Source organism: Capra hircus, chromosome 26 (genome assembly GCF_001704415.2).
Source record: "Capra hircus breed San Clemente chromosome 26, ASM170441v1, whole genome shotgun sequence".
Taxonomy (NCBI): Eukaryota; Metazoa; Chordata; class Mammalia; order Artiodactyla; family Bovidae; genus Capra; species Capra hircus.
The window spans coordinates 44363737-44385386 of NC_030833.1; the positions used below are offsets into that span (position 1 = coordinate 44363737).

At 40.5% G+C, this 21650-nt stretch overlaps 1 protein-coding gene across 4 annotated transcripts in view; it reads left to right on the forward strand.

Moving 5' to 3' along the window:
• Positions 1 to 21650, forward strand: part of PRKG1 (protein kinase, cGMP-dependent, type I) — a 1377467-nt gene that overhangs the window by 1234674 nt on the left and 121143 nt on the right. For all 4 annotated transcript variants that reach the window (XM_018041139.1, XM_018041140.1, XM_018041138.1 and 1 more), the window contains exon 9: positions 16888 to 16962. In XM_018041139.1, coding sequence (XP_017896628.1) covers positions 16888 to 16962 — 75 coding nt within the window. The remainder of the gene's footprint in view (positions 1 to 16887; positions 16963 to 21650) is intronic.

A 21650-nucleotide genomic window follows, 5' to 3' on the forward strand; every position in this document is an offset into this window, starting at 1 on the left:
TCATCCCACCCTCCCCTTCTCCCACAGAGTCCAAAATTCTGTTCTTTATATCTGTGTCTCTTTGGCTGTTTCACATATAGTGTTGCCATTACCATCTTTCTAAATTCCATATATATGTGTTAATGTACTGTATTGATGTTTTTCTTTCTGACTTCACTCTGTATAATAGGCTCCAGTTTCATCCACCTCATTAGAACTGATTCAAATGTGTTCTTTTTAATAGCTGAATAATATTCCATTGTATGTGTGTACCACTGCTTTCTTATCTGTTCATCTGCTGATGGATATCTAGATTGATTCCATATCCTAGCTTTTATAAACAGTGCTGTGATGAACATTGGGGTACACTTGTCTCTTTCAATTCTGGTTTCTTCAGCGTGTTTGCCCAGCAGTGGGATTGGTGGGTCATATGGCACTTCTATTTCCAGTTTTTTAAGGAATCGCCACACTGTTCTCCGTAGTGGCTGTACCAGTTTGCATTCCCACCAACAGTGTGAGAGGATTCCCTTTTCTCCACACCCTCTCTAGCATTTATTGTTTGTAGAATTTGAGAGCAGCCATTCTGATGGGTGTGAGATGGTACCTGTGGTTTTGATTTGCATCTCTCTGATAATGAGTGATGTTGAGCATCTTTTCATCTGTTTGTTACCCATCTGTATGTCTTCTTTAGTTCTTTGGCCCATTTTTTGATTGGGTCGTTTATTTTTCTGGTATTGAGCTGCATGAGCTGCTTATATATTTTTGAGATTAATTCTCTGTCAGTTATCTCATTTGCTATTTTTTTTCTCCCATTCTGAAGGCTACCTTTTCACCTTGCTTATAGCTTTCTTTGTTGTGCAAAAGCTTTTAAGTTTAATTAGGTCCTATTTGTTTATTTTTGCTTTTATTTCCGTTACTCTGGGAGGTGGGTCATAGAGGATCTTCCTGTGATTTATGTCAGAGAGTGTTTTGCCTATGGTTTCCTCTAGGAGTTTTTATAATTTTTGGTCTTAAATTTACATCTTTAATCTATTTTGAGTTTATTTAGTATTCGGTGTTAGAAAGTGTTCTAGTTTCATTCCTTTACATGTGTTTTGACCAGTTTTCCCAGAACCACTTGTTAAAGAGATTGTCTTTTCTCCATTGTATATTTTTGCCTCCTTTGTCAAAGATAAGATGTCTATAGATGCAAGGATTTATCACTGGGCTTTCTATTTTGCCCCATTGATCTATATGCCTGTCTTTGTGCCAGTACCATACTGTCTTGATGACTGTAGCTTGTAGTATAGTCTGAAGTCAGGCAGGTTGATTCCTCCAGTTCCATTCTTCTTTCTCAAGATTGCTTTGGCCATTCGAGGTTTTTTGTATTTCCATACAAATTGTGAAATTATTTGTTCCAGTTCTGTGAAAAATGCCATTGGTGGCTTGATAGGGATTGCACTGAATCTGTAGATTGCTTTGGGTAGTATACTCATTTTCACTTTATTGATTCTTCCAACCCATGAACATAGTATATTTCTCCATCTGTGTCATTTTTTATTTCTTTCATCAGTGCTTTATGATTTTCTATATATAGGTCTTTTGTTTCTTTAGGTAGATTTATTCCTAAGTATTTTATTCTTTTCGTCACAGTGGTGAATGGAATCCTTTCCTTAATTTCTGTTTTTTTGTTGTTAGCGTATAGAAATGCAAGTGATTTCTGTGTATTAATTTTTTATCCTGCAGCTTTACTATATTAACTGATTAGCTCTAGTAGTTTTCTGGTGGTGTCTCTAGGGCTTTCTATGTAAAGGATCATGTCATCTGGAAACTGAGAGTTTTACTTCTTCTTTTCCAATCTGGATTCCTTTTATTTCTTTTTCTTCTCTGATTGATGTGGCTAAAACTTCCAAAACCATGCTGAATAGCAGTGGTGTGAGTGGGCACCTTTGTCTTGTTCCTGACTTTAGGGGAAATGCTTTCAATTTTTCGCCATTGAGGATAATGTTTGCTATGCGTTTATCATATATGGCTTTTATTATGCTGAGGTATGTTCCTTCTATACCTGCTTTCTGAAGAGTTTTTATCATAAATAGCTGTTGAATTTTGTCAAAGGCTTTCTCTGCATCTATTGAGATAATCATATGGTTTTTATCTTTCCATTTGTTAATGTGGTGTATCTCATTGATTGATTTGTAAATATTGAAGAATCCTTGCATCCCTGGGATAAAGCCCACTTGGTCATGATGTATGATCTTTTTAATATATTGTTGGATTCTGTTTGCTAGAATTTGTTGAGGATTTTTGCATCTATGTTCATCAGTGATATTGACCTGTAGTTTTCTTGTGTGGCATCTTTGTCTGGTTTTGGTATTAGGGGGATGGTGGCCTCAGAGAATGAGTTTGGGAGTTTACCTTCCTCTGCAATTTTCTGGAAGAGTTTGAGTAGGATAGTTGTTAGCTCTTCTCTAAATTTTTGGCAGAATTCACCTGTGAAGCCATCTGGTCCTGGACTTTTGTCTGTTGGAAGATTTTTGATTAAAGTTTTGATTTCTGTGCTTGGGATGGGTCTGTTAAGATTTTGTATTTCTTTCTGGTTCAGTTTAACACGATAGCCCCAAACCTATGGGATTCAGTGAAAGCAGTGCTAATACATAGCAATACAAGCTTACCTCAAGAAACAAGAGAAAAATCAAATAAAGAACTTAACTTTACACCTAAAGCAACCAGAAAAAGAAGAAATGAAGAACCCCAGGGTTAGTGGAAGGAAAGAAATAAAAATTAGAGCAGAAATAAATGAAAAATAAACAAAGGAGACTATACCAAAAATCAAGAAAACTAAAAGTTGGTTCTTTGAGAAGATAAATAAAATAGACAAACCATTAGCCAGACTTATCAAGAAAAAAAAAGGGAGAAGAATCAAATCAACAAAATTAGAAATGAAAATGGAGAGGTCACAACAGACAACACAGAAATACAAAGGATCATAAGAGACTACTGTCAGCAACTATATGCCAATAAAGTGGATAACTTAGAAGAAATGAATGAATTCTTAGAAAAGTATATCTGATATTTCTTAAAGAAAAATTCTATAAATACCATTCTTGATGTGAGTCAAAATTTCCCCCCTCCCTTCTCCTTTTCTTTCTTCCTTTTCTCCCTCCTTTTTAAATCCATTTTTCTCTCCTTCCTTCATTCCTTTTTACTTCCTCTTTCTTTTCCACCCCTTCCTTGAAAGTATGTTTAAACTATAACATTAAGCGTAAGAGGGATTTTCCATCTGCTCTTTCTGCCTCAGTACACTAAACTAATCACATGTTGGGGCTTCCCTTGTAGCTCACTTGGCAAAGAATCTGCCTGCAGTGCAGGAGACCCAGGTTCAATCCCTGGATTTGGAAGATCTCCTGGAGAAGGAAATGGCACCCCACTCCAGTATCCTTGCCTGGAAAATCTCATGGATGGAGGAGCCTGGTGGGCTGCAGTCCATGAGATCGCAAAGAGCTGGGCAGGACTGAATGACTAACACTTAATCACATGTTACCCACTTCCTTCCAAAAGTTTGGTCAAGATTTGTTAAAGTTTGATTTTACATCTCAAGAAAAGTAGCAGAAGATTGTTTCATACTTAGTGTGTATACAATAAGATTTGCTGTTGAAATTCCCAGAATTAAACTTTTTCCTCATTAGTGTTCTCTATATTTATTCTGAAATTATGTCTCACAGTATATGTTAGGTTGACTATTTTATTCTATAATCCTAAAATATAACTCATACATGAATTGTGTTTGATTTTTAAAAGAGAATTGAATGATTTTCCTCTAGTCTCTTAATTTGTTATAATGGATAATGTTATAGTTTCTGCTCACTCAGTTATTAGTGTTTTCAAAACTTTTCATTATAATCCCATTCTGATTACAACAACTGAAGTCTTTTCCTTTTGTAGTCAAGAAATGTCCTAAGACCCAAGTAAATATTTTAAAAGGCATGTGATATCTAAACTGTTTCAAATGTTTGTTTGGTGAGGGTCCATACAGGTGGCAGGTGTTCCTACAGCATGTTTGTGAGAGGGAGACATGAAACACTAGTTAGTTCATACTTGCACCAGGAATGAGAAATTCTGTAATGCCATCAATTATGTTTATCAAGATGTCCTAAATTATTCATTGATCAGTGCAGAGATACAGAGACAGTTATTTGGAGCTTATTAATATTGTTCAAAAATGTTACATTTTCTTAAACTTGTAGTTAGCTGTACTGGTTAACTTATTGTTTTAGGAGACTTAGAATATTAGCAGAATGTATTTGTCTTATGTTTCAAAAAATATTATTTGGCCAGGATTGCTTCTAAATAAAGATTATTTATAAGCGGCATATGGTTCACCTCTAAAGTCAAGATTATAGTTCTGCATATTTTTATTTTGAAAAGAAATTCCATATGTTTAATCTCTAATTGAGAGTATAAATGTAAATGTTTTTTATAGAGTGTTGCCATGACTACTTCATCTCTATGTGTATGTGAGTGTGTATGTCTTTGGGTGTCTGTACTTCTGTGTATAGATGGACACATAGATATTTTATCATGTGTATATGTGTAATGGCCTATTATTTTGTGAAAATATGGCTTATGGAATTTTAAAGAATGAACACATTTTCTTATGTTATAATTAGGTTTAAAGTCAAAATAATAAACCATATTTAATCATAGCTAGTTTATGCTTGCATCTCTATAAACAACAATAAAGCTATGCAGAAAAAATTTTAAAAATTATCAATACATACAGATGTCCCTATTAGTCATTTGTGGTAAGAGAACTCTTAGTGATACTTTAATTTCCTCTCTCATTTGAAAAACTTTTCCATAATTAAAAAAATCACACAGTAAATAAAGTGTTTTCCTCAGTTAGAGGGAATTTACTTCAAAAATAATTATCTGTCCTATCAATATAGGGGCCTTTTGTAAGTGCATATCATTTCCCTTCACTTTGTTTTATCTAGTATTAAAAAAAATCATAAATATTGGATTATTAGAAGCATAGAAAATTTGTATTTTTAACCAAGGGCTAACTATAGAGCTTCTCCATTTTGGCTGCAAAGAATATAATCAATCTGATTTCGGTGTTGACGATCTGGTGATGTCCATGTATAGAGACTTCTCTTGTGCTGTTGGAAGAGGATGTTTGCTATGACTAATGTGTTCTCATGGCAAAACTCTATTAGCCCTTGCCTTTCTTCATTCTGTACTCCAAGGCCAAATTTGCCTATTACTCCAGGTGTTTCTTGACTTCCTACTTTTGCATTCCAGTCCCCTATAATGAAAAGGACTTCTTTTTTGGGTGTTATTTCTAAAAGGTCTTGTAGGTCTTCATAGAACCGTTCAGCTTCTTCATCGTTACTGGTCAGGGCGTAGACCTGGATTACCGTGATATTGAATGGTTTGCCTCGGAAATGGAAAAAGATCATTCTGTCGCTTTTGAGATTGCATCCAAGTACTGCATTTCAAACTCTTCTGTTGACTATGATGGCTACTCCATTTCTTCTAAGGGATTCCTGCCCACAGTAGTAGATATAACGGTCATCTACCCATTCTAGTCCATTTTAGTTCACTGATTCCTAGAATGTCCACGTTCACTCTTGCCATCTACTTTTTGACCACTTCCAATTTGCCTTGATTCATGGACCTAACCTTCCAGGCTCCTGTGCAATATTGCTCATTACAGCATTGGACTTTGCTTCTACCATCAGTCCCATCCACAACTGGGGGTTGTTTTTGCTTTGGCCCCATCTCTTCATTCTTTCTGGAGTTACTTCTCCACTGATCTCCAGTAGCATATTGGGCATCTACCAACCTGGGGAGTTCATCTTTCAGTGTCCTATCTTTCTGCCTTTTCATACTGTTCATGGAGTTTTCAAGGCAAGAATACCGAAGTGTTTTGCCATTCCCTTCTCCAATGGACCACGTTTTGTCAGAGCTTTCCATCATGACCCATCCGTCTTAGGTGGCCCTACATGGCATGGCTCATAGTTTCATTGAGTTAGACAAGCTTGCGATCCAGGTGATCAGATTGGTTAGTTTTCTGTGACTGTGGTATTCAGTTTGTCTGCCCTCTGATGGATAAGGGTAAGAGGCCTATGGAAGCTTCCTGATGGGAGACTGACTGAGGGGGAAACTGGGTCTTGTTCTGATGGGCTGGGCGTGCTCAGTAAATCTCTAATCCAATTTTCTCTTGATGGGTGGAGCTGTGTTCCGTCCCTGCTATTTGAAAGTGAAGTTGCTCAGCCCTGTTCTACTCTGCAACACCACAGACTACCAGGCTCCCCTGTCAGTGGGATTTTTCAGGTAATAGTACTGGAGTGGATTGCCATTTCCTTCTCCAGGGGATCTTCCCAACCCAGGGCTGGAACCCAGGTGTCCCATATTGTAGACAAACGCTTTACCGTCTGAGCCACCAGGGAAGTCCGCGGAGAGAGCACGACTAGCCAGGCCGGCGAGCCGGAAGACCCGCGAGGTGAGGAAGCCTGGAGGGGGGTCGGAAAGGCGCTCACCAGGCCAGGAAACCCCACTGCCCCGTCCCGCCCGCGGAGAGGATGCCTGATCGCGCACACACCCTCGGTCCACCAGGGTCGCAGCGCGCCGCCGCCACCGTGCCGAGGGACGAGGGGAGGAGGGCGGCGGGGCCCCCTTCTCCACCCCACGCCCGTCGCGAGCCTGCCCTCGCCAGCGGCGGCCCACTGGGGACGGCCGCCGCGCGCCCTCGGCGTCCGTCCGTCCACCCGCCCCAGAGGGGTGGGCGATGCCGGGCGGCGAGGACACGGCGACCGGCGCGCGGGGGACAGACCGGGGACCCGACCCGCGCTCGGGCGAGCGGGGACGCGGCGGGCGTCACGGGCGCTCCCCCGCGTCCAGCACGCGAGGGCGGCGGCGGCTGACAGCCGGCGGCGAAATGGGCGAAGGCCCGGGGCGCGGCGGGCCGGGAAGCGAGACACACCGGGGCGCGGCCCGGGGAGCCCCCAGAGCCGGCCGATGGAGGCCGGGGGACGACACCCGCGTGTCGCGAGGCCAGCTCGGTCCCAGGCAGGGGAAGGGAAGGCGGGCGGTGGCAGGCGCGGGACGAGGAGAGGCCGGCAGCGGCGGGGAGGGGCCGGCAAGCGCGCACGGCGGGGGCGCGGGCACCGTCTGGGGACCAGAAAACAAGGGGACACGGCCAGGAAAACCAGCGCGGGACCCCACCGCCACCCACACACGAGGGCGGTCCCTTGACGCCTGGGACGTCGGCCGGTCCCGCCATCCCGGGAGCGGGCCCTGCTGCCAGGGCTGGCGAGCCGTCCACCCTCGACAGATCCATCTTCCATCTAGTCTGACCAGAGGCTCCACATCCTAGGGGCAACACTCTCGAAGGAGGCGGCCCAGACCATGACTGCCCGCAGCCACTGCGGCTAGACCAAACTACAGTGGCTTAGTTTCATTGAGTTAGACAAGGCTGTGGTTCCTGCGATCAGATTGGCTAGTTTTCTGTGATTATGGTTTCAGTGTGTCTGCCCTCTGATGCCCTCTACCAACAGCTACTGTCTTGGGTTTCTCTTACCTTGAACGTGGGATATCTCTTCAGGGCTGCTCCAGCAAAGTGCAGCCGCTGCTCCTTACCTTAGACGAGGGGTATCTCCTCACGGCCACCCCTCCTGGCCTTGAATGGGGAGTAGCTCCTCTTGGCCCTCCTCGCCCCGCAGCCACCACTCCTTGGACGTGGGGTTGCTCCTCTCAGCCGCCTCCCCTGACCTTGGGCATAGGGTAGCTCCTCTTGGCCACCACCCTGTTCTTGGGCATGGGGTACCTCATCTCAGCCGTCACCCCTGACCTCAGGCGTGGGGTAGCACCTCTCGGCCGCTGCCCCTGACGTCGGGCGGGGGGGTAACTCCTCTTGCGGGTGCCCTGACCTCAGGTGTGGGGTAGCTCCTATTGGACACTGCCCTGACTTCGGGCATGCGTTAGCTCCTGTCGGCTGCCACCCCTGACCTCGGGCGTGGGGTAGCTCCTCTCGGCGGCTGCCCCTGACGTCGGGCGGGGGGTAACTCCTCTTGCGGGTGCCCTGACCTCGGGTGTGGGGTAGCTCCTATTGGACACTGCCCTGACCTCGGGCATGCGTTAGCTCCTGTCGGCTGCCACCCCTGACCTCGGGCGTGGGGTAGCTCCTCTCGGCGGCTGCCCCGACCTCCGATGTAGTCGTGTGTAGTTGATACATGAATAGAGATGTTGGTAAATAGAATGTAATGGCAGGAATCTGACCAGGAGGATGAAGATCTGAAATCAAATTAGACAGCCTTGTCTAGCTCAATGAAACTAAGCCATGCCCGGTGGGGCCACCCAAGACAGGCGGGTCATGGTGGAGAGGTCTGACAGAATGTTGTCCACTGGAGAAGGGAATGGCAAACCACTTCAGTATTCTTGCCTTGAGAACCCCATGAACAGTATGAAAAGACAAAATGATAGGATACTGAAAGGGGAACTCCCCGGGTCAGTAGGTATCCAACATGCTACTGGAGATCAGTGGAGAAATAACTCTAGAAAGAATGAAGGGATGGAGCCAAAGCAAAAACAATACCCAGTTGTGGATGTGACTGGTGACAGAAGCAAGGTCCAATGCTGTAAAGAGCAATGTTGCATAGGAACCTGGAATGTCAGGTCCATGAATCAAGGCAAATTGGAAGTGGTCAAAAAGTAGATGGCAAGAGTGAACGTGGACATTCTAGGAATCAGTGAACTAAAATGGACTAGAATGGGTAGGTGACCATTATATCTACTACTGTGGGCAGGAATCCCTTAGAAGAAATGGAGTAGCCATCATGGTCAACAGAAGAGTCCAAAACGCAGTACTTGAATGCTCTCTCAAAAACGAAAGAATGATCTCTGTTCATTTTCAAGGCAAACCATTCAATATCACGGTAATCCAAGCCTATGCCCCAACCACTAACGCTGAAGAAGCTGAAGTTGAACAGTTCTATGAAGACCTACAAGATCTTTTAGAACTAACACCCAAAAAAGATGTCCTTTTCATTATAGGGGACTGGAATGCAAAAGTAGGAAGTCAAGAAACACCTGGAGTAACAGGCAAATTTGGTCTTGGAGTACAGAATCAGCAGGGCAAAGGCTAATACAGTTTTGCCATGAGAGCACACTGGTCATAGCAAACATCCTCTTCCAACAACACAAGAGAAGACTCTGCACATGGACATCACCAGATGGTCAACACCAAAATCAGATTGATTCTAGTCTTTGCAGTCAAAGATGGAGAAGCGCTATACAGTCAGCAAAATCAAGACCGGGAGCCGACTGTGGCTCAGATCATGAACTCCTTATTGCCAAATTCAGACTTAGATTGAAGAAAGTGGGGAAAAGCACTAGACCATTCAGGTATGACCTAAATCAAATCCCTTATGATTATACAATAAGTGAGAAATAGATTTAAGGGACTAGATCTGATAGACAGAGTGCCTGAGGAACTATGGGTGGAGGTTTGTGACATTGTACAGGAGACAGGGATCAAGACCATCCCCATGGAAAAGAAATGCAAAAGAGCAAAATGGCTGTCTGGGGAGGCCTTACAAATAGCTGTGAAAAGAGAAGCAAAAAGCAAAGGAGAAAAGGAAAGATATAAGCGTCTGAATGAAGAGTTCCAAAGAATAGCAAGGAGAGATAAAACCTTCTTCAGAGATCAATGGAAAGAAATAGAGGAAAACAACAGAATGGGAAAGACTAGAGATCTCTGCAAGAAAATGAGAGACACCAAGGGAACATTTCATGCAAAAAATGGGCTCGATAAAGGACAGAAATGGTATGGACCTAACAGAAGCAGAAGATATTAAGAAGAATTGGCAAAAAAACACAAAAGAACTGTACAAAAAAGATCTTCACGACCCAGATAATCACGATGGTGTGATCACTCACCTAGAGCCAGACATCCTGGAATGTGAAGTCAAGTGGGCCTTAGAAAGCATCAGTACAAACAAAGCTAGTGGAGGTGATAGAATTCCAGTGGAGCTATTTCAAATCCTGAAAGACGATGCTGTGAAAGTGCTGCACTCAATATGCCAGCAAAGTTGGAAAACTCAGCAGTGGCCACAGGACTGGAAAAGTTCAGTTTTCATTCCAGTCCCTAAGAAAGGCAATGTCAAAGAATGCTCAAACTACTACAAAATTGCACTCATCTCACACACTAGTAAAGTAATGCTCAAAATTCTCCAAGCCAGGCTTCAACAATACATGAACTGCGAACTTCCAGATAGATGTTCAAGCTGGTTTTAGAAAAGGCAGAGGAACCAGAGATCAAATTTCCAACATCCACTGGATCATGGAAAAAGCAAGAGAGTTCCAGAAAAACATCTATTTCTGCTTTATTGACTATGCCAAAGCCTTTGACTTGTGGATCACAATAAACTGTGGAAAATTCTGAAAGAGATGGGAATCCCAAACCATCTGACCTGCCTCTTGAGAAACCTATGTGCAGGTCAGGAAGCAACAGTTAGAACTGGAGATGGAACAGCAGACTGGTTCCAAATAGGAAAAGGAGTACGTCAAGGCTGTATATTGTCACCCTGCTTATTTAACTTATACGCAGAGTACATCATGAGAAATGCTGGGCTGGAAGAAACACAAGCTGGAATCAAGATTGCCGGGAGAAATATCAATAACCTCAGATATGCAGATGACACCACCCTTATGGCAGAAAGTGAAGAGGAACTAAAAAGCCTCTTGATGAAAGTGAAAGTGGAGAGTGAAAAAGTTGGCTTAAAGCTCAACATTCAGAAAACGAAGATCATGGCATCTGGTCCCAATACTTCATGGCAAATAGATGGGGAAACAGTGGAAACAGTGTCAGACTTTATTTTTGGGGGCTCCAAAATCACTGCAGATGGTGATTGCAGCCATGAAATTAAAAGACGCTTACTCCTTGGAAGGAAAGTTATGACCAACCTAGATAGCATATTGAAAGGCAGAGATATTACTTTGCCAACAAAGGTCCATCTAGACAAGGCTATGGTTTTTCCAGTGGTCCTGTATGTATGTGAGAGTTGGACTGTGAAGAAAGCTGAGCACCAAAGAATTGATGCTTTTGAACTGAGGTGTTGGAGAAGACTCTTGAAAGTCCCTTAGACTGCAAGGAGATCGAACCAGTCTATCCTAAAGGAAATCAGTCCTGGGTGTTCATTGGAAGGACTGATGCTAAAGCTGAAACCAACTTTTGGCCACCTCATGCGAAGAGTTGACTCACTGGAAAGGACCCTGATGCTGGAAGGGATTGGGGGCAGGAGGAGAAGGGGACGACAGAGGATGAGATGACTGGATGGCATGACCAACTCGGTGGACATGAGTTTGAGTGAACTCCAAGAGTTGGTAATGGACAAGGAGGCCTGCGGTGCTGTGATTCATGGGGTCACTAAAGTCAGACATGACTGACCAGCTGTACTGAACTGAAACTACAGTGGAGGTAATCAAGATAATGGTATCAGAAGATCTCACGCATGTACTGCTACACTCAATGCCACCTACCCTGCAGCCGGCCACCCTTGCCCCACGCCTCTGCTGAAGACTCCTGGACACTCCCAGACTAATCTGGGTCAGTCTCTAGTGGGGTCATTGCTCTGATACCTGATTGTGGCTCATATCATGAATTCCTTACTGCCAGATTCAGACTTAAATTAAAGAAAGTAGGGAAAACTAGTAGACCATTCAGGTATGACCTAAATCAAATCCCTTATGATTATACAGTCCAGGTGAGAAATAGATTCAAGGGAAGAGGTCTGATAGAGTGCCTGATGAAATACGGATGGAGATTCATGACACTGTACAGGAGACAGGGATCAAGACCATCCCTTGCATAGAAATAAAGGAAAACAATAGAATGGGAATGATTAGAGATCTCTTCAAGAAAATTAGAGATAACCAGGGTACATTTTTTGCAAAGATGGGCACAATATAAAACAGATATGGTATGGCCCTAACACAAGCAGAAGTTACTAAGAAGATGTGGCAAGAATACACAGAAGAACTGTACAAAAAAGAGCTTCATGATCCAGAGAATCACAATAGTATGATCACTCACCTAGAGCCAGACATCCTGGAATGTGAAGTTAAGTGGACCTTAAGGCGCATCACTATAAACAAAGCTAGTGGAGGTGATGAGCTATTTCAAATGAGCTATTTCAAATCATAAAAGATGATACTATGTAAGTGCTGCACTCACTGATGCCAGCAAATATAGAAAGCTCAGCAGTGGCTACAGGACTGGAAAAGGTCAGTTTTCATTCCAGTCCCTAAGAAAGACAATGCCAAAGAATGCTCAAAGTACCGCACAATTGCATGCATCTCACCGCTTGTAAAGTAATGCTCGAAATTCTACAAGCCAGGCTTCAACCATGAACTTCCAGATGTTCAGCTGATTTTAGAAGAGGCACAGGGACCAGAGAACAACTTGCCAACATCTGTTGTATTTTTGAAAAAGCAAGAGAGTTCCAGAAAAACATCTATTTCTGCTTTATTGACTATGCCAAAGCCTTTGATTGTGTGGATCACAACAAATTGTGGAAAATGCTTAAAGAGATGGGAATACCAGACCATCTGACTTGCCTCCTGAAAAACCTTATACAGGTCAGGAAGCAACAGCTAGAACTGGACATGGAACAATAGACTGGTTCCAAATAGGAAAAGGAGTACATCAAGGCTGCAATTTGTCACTGTGCTTATTTAACTTATATCTAGGGTATATCATGAGAAATACTGAACAGGATGAAGCACAAACTGGAATCAAAATTGCTCGGAGAAATATCAATAACCTCAGAAATGCGGATGATACCACCCTTATGGCAGAAAGCGAAGAAGAACGAAAGAGCCTCTTGATGAAAGTGAAAGAGGAAAGTGGAAAAGTTGGCTTAAAACTTAACATTCAGAAAACTAAGGTCATGGCGTCTGGTTTCATCACTTCATGGCAAATAGGGAAACAATGGAAACAGTGGCAGATATTATTTTGGGGGACTCTAAGATCACTGCCAAAGCCTTTGACTGTGTGGATCACAATAAACTGTGCAAATTCTGAAGAGATGGGAAACCCAGACCACCTGACCTGCCTCTTGAGAAATCTATATGCAGGTCAGGAAGCAACAGTTAGAACTGGACACAGAACAACAGACTGGTTCCAAATAGGAAAAGGACTATGTCAAGGCTGTATATTATCACCCTGTTTATTTAACTTCTATGCAGAGTACATCATGAGAAACGCTGGGCTGGTAGAAGCTCAAGCTGGAATCAAGATTGCCAAGAGAAATCTCAGTAACCTCAGATATCCAGATGACACCACCCTTATGGAAGAAAAGTGAAGAGGAACTAAAGAGCCTTTTGATGAAAGTGAAAGAGGAGAGTGAAAAAGTTGGCTTAAAGCTCAACATTCAGAAAACTAAAATTATAGCATCTGGTTCCATCACTTCATGGCAAATAGATGGGGAAACAGTGGAAACGGTGTCAGATTTTATTTTGGGGGGGCTCCAAAGTCACTGTAGATGGTGATTGCAGCCATGAAATTAAAAGACGCTTACTCCTTGGAAGGAAAGTTATAACCAACCTAGATAGCATATTCAAAAGCAGAGACATTACTTTGCCAACAAAAGTCCGTCTAGTCAAGGCTATGGTTTTTCCAGTGGTCATGTATGTATGTGAGAGTTGGACTGTGAAGAAAGCTGAGCACCGAAGAATTGCTGCTTTTGAACTGTGGTGTTGGAGAAGACTCTTGAGAGTCCCTTGGACTGCAAGGCGATCCAACCAGTCCATTCTAAAGGAGATCAGTCCTGGGTGCTCATTGGAAGGAATGATGCTGAGGCTGAAACTCCAGTACTTTGGCCACCTCATGCGAAGAGTTGACTCACTGGAAAAGACCCTGATGCTGGGAGTGATTGGGGGCAGGAGGATAAGGAAAGGACAGAGGATGAGATGGCTGGATGGCATCACCAACCCGATGCAAAAGAATTTTTGTGAACTCCGGGAGTTGGTGATTGACAGGGAGGCCTGGTGTTCTGCGATTCTTGGGGTCGTAATTTCAGAAATGACTGAGTGACTGAACTGAATGAACTGAAGATCACTGCAGATGGTGACTGCATCCATGAAATTAAAAGACACTTGCTCCTTGGAAGAAAAGTTATGACCAACTTAGGCAGCATATTAAAAAGCTGTCATTACTTTGCCAACAAAGTTCCATCTCGTCAAAGCTGTGGTTCTTCTAATAGTCGTGTATGGATGTGAGAGTTGGATGTAAAGAAATCTGAGTCCCAAGGAATTGATGCTTTTGAAACTGTGATGTTGGAGAAGCCTCTTGAGAGTCCCTTGACAGCAAGGAGATCCATCCAGTCCATCCTAATTCAGGAAATTAGTCCTGAATATTCATTGAAAGGACTGATGCTAAATTTAAACTCCAATACTTTGACCACCTGTTGCAAATAACTGACTCATTGGCAAAACCCCTGATGCTGGGAAAGACTGATGGTGGGAGGACAAGGGGACAACAGAGGATGAGATGGTTGGATGGCATCACCGACTTGATGGACATGAGTTTGAATAAACTCTGGGAGTTGGTGATGAACAGGGAGGCCTGGTGTTCTGTAGTCCATGGGGTCTCAAAGAGTCTGACAGGACTGAGCAACTGAACTGAACTGAAGGAGGAAGACAGGAATTTTTGCAACTATTTGCATTTTCAAATTGCTATGCATTTTAAATATTTAAGAAAACAATGTATTAATAGTTCCAAGTATTTTTGAAAAGCTGCGTTTTAATAGTTCTTGCTCTTTGTTTTTACCACTTAATTCTCCTTTTTCCTCTGTTAGTGCCTTTTCACAATGTTTAGATTTGGTTGTGTTTAAAATATTTAAGTATCATAAAGGAAAGGATTGGGTATCAGAGAAAATGGATTATAATTCTAAACTGCTATCATTTTGGATAAATAACTTAAACTCTCTGTGTTTAAATTTCATATTATTTATGAAAATAGGAAATCAACCAGATATTACCTTTTTTTTCATAATTAAAGATATGTATTTTACTTTACAACGTAAGCCCATCTCACTTTAAGGAGTTTCTCAAAGAAAGATTTCTCTAATAAAATATTCAATAAGAAAATGGGCAGTTTTAGCACATAAAGAACAATGGCCAAAATCATATTTTAACCATTCTCAACCATGGAGATTACATTTATCATTTATTTTATCATTAATTATATTTTTGAAACTTTTATATGGACTGCTGCCTATTGCTCATTCATTCACATTCATTCATTTGACCCTAATTAATAAGTTCATTTTACCTTTTCATACTGTTCATGGGCTTCTCAAGGCAAGAATACTGAAGTAGTTTGCCATTCTCTTGCTTTTGAACTGTGGTGTTGAAGAAGACTCTTGAAAGTACCTTGGACTGCAAGGAGATCCAACTAGTCCATCCTAAAGGAGATAGTCCTGGGTGTTCATTGGAAGGACTGATGTTGAAGCTGAAACTCCAGTGCTTTGGCTACCTGATGCAAAAAGCTGACTCATTTGAAAAGACGCTGATACTGGGAAAGATTGAGGGCAGGAGGAGAAGGGGACAGGAGATGCGATGGTTAGATGGCATCACCAACTCAATGGACATGGGTTTGGGTGGACTCCAGGAGTTGATGATGGACAGGGAGGCCTGGCGTGCTGCAGTCCTTGGGGTCACAAAGAGTTAGACACGACTGAGCAACTGAAGTGAACTGAATGTGTTCATTATAGAAAACTTGATACTCCATAGAATGCAATTCTTGATTCTTTGACTTTTTGTCTGGTCATTGTCTTTTGTTTCCTTTTTGTATTAAAAATACTTAGTATAAAGACTTTCCTGGTGGACTTGTGGGTTTAACTTTACCTTTCAATGCAGGATCCCTGGTGGGGTAGCTAAGACCCCCATGCCTTGCAGCCAAAAAACCAAGACAAAACAGAAGCAGTATTGTAACAAATTCAACAAAGACTATGAAAATGGACCACATCAAAGGAAAAAAAAGGAAGAAAAGAAATACTTGGTATATTTAGCCCAGCAATCTAGTTACCCTGTTCCACAGATGAGATCATTACCCAAGGGCCTGATGTAATAGCTACTCCTTTCCCCTTCCAGTCAGCCCCCAAGCAGACTGTCAAGTTTCCGTTAATAGGTTATTTTTTTAAGTGTGTGTAAAAATGACAAAGCAACATTTAAATTTAAATTAGCACACATCCTACATGTTTCATGCATGTTTTGTTTTATAACACTCACTACAAACAAGGTGTTGGAGAAGACTCTAGAGAGTCTCTTGGACTGCAAGGAGATCCAACCAGTCCATTCTAAAGGATATCAGTCCTGGTTGTTCATTGGAAGGACTGATGTTAAAGCTGAAACTCCAATACTTTGGCCACCTCATGCGAAGAGTTGACTCACTGGAGAAGACCCTGATGATGGGAGGGATTGGGAGCAGGAGGACAAGGGGATGACAGAGGATGAGATGGCTGGATGGCATGACCGACTTGATGGACATGAGTTTGAGTGAACTCCGGGAGTTGGTGATGGACAGGGAGGCCTGGTGTGCTGTGATTCATGGGGTCGCAAAGAATTGACATGACTGAGCAACTGAACTGAACTGAACTGAACTGGCAAGCAAGGCCATTTGCATGTATGAACATTATAGAGGTTTAAAATTAAAATGTAAAATCTCACAGCACTTTAAAAGACATTTCCTGCTCTCAGTTTATATCATTATCTGATATGTCTCTTTATAAAGTGCTGATATTAAATGTTTAAATTCATTTTTATTTAGATCCTTTCAGATTGTTTCAGTATGTCATTGACTATGCTGTCATTGTTACCACTTTGGTGAGGATTTATCCTAATCACAGCTTTTTTCCTCTCTGACAGCTCTTTCAAACATTTGATTGGAGGATTAGATGATGTTTCTAATAAAGCATATGAAGATGCAGAAGCTAAAGCAAAGTAAGTGAAAATCTGATGGGCCCTAATTTTGATTTTTAAAACATGGTTTTGAATAGACATAAGGTCAAATATTTTGTTGAACTTAAAGCTCAACATTCTGTTGGAAAAAAAGTAACTACTTATGAGTGAAAATAAGTAAGCTGCTCAAGATAATTATTACATGGTATGCTTACTTAGTATGTCTCTCCTTAAATATGAAACCTTAATTTGGTGAGGAAGATCATCTGTACAAGAAAAAATGATTAGTTTAAAATCCAGTACAAATAATTGAATATAAATAAATACATGATTTCTTTCACTGAAAACACTTTTTGAATGAATTGTGGTTGAGCTCACCAGTTTGTGAAATTGTATGAAAAATAATAAGGCTGGAAATATTTCCTCATGTGAGTACACTGTTGCTTTACATTGAACTTTGTCAGTGAAAACTAATCAGTTGATCTAAGAAAGAAGTGGAAAATTCTGTTAGAGCCAAACTTGAGTTATAACCCGGAAGAACATCTCAGAAAGCTCTGAGAACTGTTAATGCCCACCAGAAGTCAAAGCACCATTAATGTAAGGTTTTTGTTGTTTTTTTTTGACAGAGGGCTGTGCATCAAATAACATATTTTTGACATAATCCAGATTTAAGTGACATATGACCCCTTAAAAATTCAAGTAGGAAAGTTATCTTTAAGGAGTTGTTTTATTGTGCTAGGAGAATGTTGCTCTTTCTGGTTGAGCAGGTATTTCTGCCAGTGGGGTAGGTTTGGTCAATACATGATACAGATACACAAGACATATTGTGGGGAGAGAGGAAACCAAAGGGCAGAGCAAACTTTTTGTTTGAATTTTTCTTGTCTTGCCATAAAATATAAATTTTATTTTACAACTTGTGTTGTTAAGTTATGATTTGAGATAGTACATAAAGTTATGAGATAGTACATATACCACAGTATTTTTATATAACAGAGTACATTTTTAATCTACTAGAATTATTTACTTTAAAACAAAGCTTTACTTTTTTTTAAACAAAAATGTGAAATAATTTGAGATTGACTATTTGCTGCAAAAAATTTATGTTAATTTTTTTAAAAAGTATACTCTATATAATCCTGTTCTTTCTCCCAGGAAGGTAACCTGAGTAAATACAATTTTATATTTGATATCATATAGGATACAGGAAGGTTTGATTCAACTAATATTGGTGACTAGATGGTACAGGAGAAGAATCTGATTGGCTGGTCTTGTAGTAACCTAAAAAAGGATAAAATAAATTCTTTTGCCTTGAGAATCTATGAAGATTAAAACTTTGGACTAGAACTAAATAATTATTATAATTCATTTTGACAGATAAAGTTCTATTATTTTCAAAGCTGTGTAGATATATATTCACATTTTCTTCTCTATATAATTTTTGTTTCCTCTGCTCTTTGGAGGGACATAGACTTACATCCCAGAGAAGGCAATGGCACCCCACTCCAGTACTCTTGCCTGGAAAATCCCATGGACGGAGGAGCCTGCTAGGCTGCAGTCCATGGGGTCACTAAGAGTTGGATACACTGAGCGACTTCACTTTCACTTTTCACTTGCATGCGTTGGAGAAGGAAATGGCAGCCCACTCCAGTGTTCTTGCCTGGAGAATCCCAGGGACGGGGGAGCCTGGTGGGCTGCCGTCTGTGGGGTCGCACAGAGTCAGACACGACTGAAGCGACTTAGCAGCAGCAGCAGCAGCAGTGTACCGCTGGCCTTACAAAGGTTAAGTCATGTATATGACTCATTAATTCTGGGCATTTATGGGTTCACTTGCACATGCTTTAACTAAAGGTAGGCTGTTGCTATTGCTGCTAAGTCGCTTCAGTCATGTCCGACTCTGTGCGACCCCATAGACGGCAGCCCACCAGGCTTCCCCGTCTCTGGGATTCTCCAGGCAAGAACACTGGAATGGATTGTCATTTCCTTCTCCAGTGCATGAAAGTGAAAAGTGAACGGGAAGTCGCTCAGTCGTGTCCGACTCCTCCCGGCCCCATGGACTGTAGCCCACCAGGCTCCTCTGTCCATGGGATTTTCCGGGCAAGAGTACTGGAGTGGGGTGACATTGCCTTCTCCAAGGTAGGAAGGAAAGCAAATCTATTGAGATTCAGATTCAATTAGAAGATAGGTGTAGCAACAGGTCTTCCCACTGGAAGAGAATCCATCGATACAAAAAAACATGATTCTGAATGGGAACTAGAAGCCTCAGGTTGTACTCTTGGCTCTGTTATTGCCAACCAACAAATTCTGGTCCTGTCTTAACATCTGTCTCTCAGTCTCATTATCTTATCTCTATAATGTTATTTAGTGATTTAATTAATGGCAATATATAAAAATACTTGGTAAATTATAAAGGGCTCTACAAGTAGATGGTATTATTTGTAGAAGTAGTCACCGGAAATTTACTCTAATGTATTTGGCTAGATGGTTTGATTTTCAGACAATTTATTGCAGATCTATTATACAGAACAAGTTATATCTGAGACAGTACTCTTTAATCTTATGTAGGCAAACTTGTCTCAATTTAGTAGCATATTGTAAAATTAAACCTAGCCTGGAAATTACCTGTAAGTATCATTTTAATAAAAGAGAAACATTTAGTTAAAAGAAAGTTCAATTATTATTAAAGAACCAAAAAGGGCAATAAAATGATGACCTGCATTTAAATGTTGTTCTTTGACGTATAAATTTAATGGATTATAAATTAATCATTATATTTATACTTGCATATAAATCAACTAGGATAAATTAGTTTGAATTTTTCTATTCAGTTAATACCAAACCCAAATGAAAACATAACCCACATACCTTAACATTGATTATTATTTAGAAAAAGGAAATAGCTTGATGAAAAATGAAAGTCTAAGACCATTGATCTAAATTCTAGAGAGATGAATAATGTGCATTGTATTCTTCGAAATAACTATAATTACTGGAGAAGGTGGTGTAATGCTTTTTACACGGTTAGCATTTTATAGCTTTCTAATAAATAATCAACATCTAAAGATTTCTGAAGTTGAAAGTGTCTTTTTAATTAGGTGTCTTATCGCTCAGAGAAGGAAAACTGTTAAATTATTCCCCAGGGAGGATTTTTAAGGTGAACTAACATGTTTAAACATCTATTTGCGACAGCACTGTTTTCTCTTCCTATTGGATTTCTTTCCCTCCAGTACATTGTGACTTCACTTTGTATTTAAGGAACTTGTGAGGTTTGCCAGCACTGCAGGGGATAGGAGAAGCCTCCAATTGATCTAAATTCCCTGGATAATTTTGTTAATGTCTCTGGGTTTCTACATAGATCACAAATTCTGCACCATTTGAAACTGAGATGACGATTTGGCTACCCAGTGTAAGCTTTATTCTTTCAAGGTCCCCTTGACTGTGCAAAATCCACTAAAGATAAGATTAATATTTTATAAAACCCAACTAAAATGATCATGTTATTTATTCATGTGAAATTATTGTTGGCATTGTCTCATTGACTGTGCCTATTTGGGTAAAAAGAAAAGAGGTAGAGCTGATAGTAAAGATGGATTCAACTGAGACATTTGGAAACTCACTTGTAGAAACTTAGCTGTTAGCACAGTCAGGATTCAGCGGCAGAAAACAGACCATATCTTTCAGAGAAACCACACCAAGTGTTCAGTTTGAATGGCTGGTCCAGAAAATTTGACTTGAAAGAAATATCCCAGGGAAATATTTCTCAAAACTCTTCTCCAAAACAAAATAAAACAAAACAAAACTATTCTACTGCAGAATATGTGCCCTGAGATATATTTCCTAGAAAGAAAATTATCCATGACAGAAACTTTACCTTTATGTCATGTTTAAGCTTATCTTAATTGCTGTTAATTATCCACTAAGGGCTTCTCCTTTTTAAAATTTGAAGTTATAATCAAAAAGACATTAGATGAAACAATCTCAGATTGAAGGTAAAGCTCATTACATCTTATTTAGAGCAGAAAGTAGCATGTATGATGAAAGGTATTTTCATTAGAGGAAAGGAATTTTAATTACATTATTTTCCTTAAAGACTATGTTTTTATTCATTTAACAGACATTTAGAAATATGCTTATGATCAGTTAAGGATTGTACTTTACAGTGTGCATACAAAATAGAAACCATATTTTCTAATAGTAAGGGTCTTGCAGTTTAGTGGGGAGACTGATGTGTAATTCAATAATTATTTTCAATATTTACTTCTAGGTTATGATACTTCTTGTGATAAAGCCCTGTTTGGGTAGAGAGACTGATCTCCATATTTATATCCTGTCTTATTAAAAAATAACCATGCAGAAAATCAAATAGAAAAAAGCACATATTCTATTTCATTCTAAGTATTTCTGATATATGAATATAGACTACTTCTTAAATGAAATATTTTCAAGTTAGCTATCATTTTTTATTGTTGAATTTGTACTCAGTAGTTATAGGCAAAATATCTCTTTTTCTGAAGGAAATACTTATATATATTAAGCAATTAATTTGAAGTATATGTAATTATAATTATCATAAGAATTTTTGGTATAAAAACTGCTCTTCAGTGAGTGATTTATGTATACCACAGCTATATTCCCTAATTAGGGTTATACAGAGCAGAAAAACAAAATAGCAAGTTAAAGGCAGTGTTTTATTTATAATGATGTCTATTTTTAATTAAACTATTTTATATTTT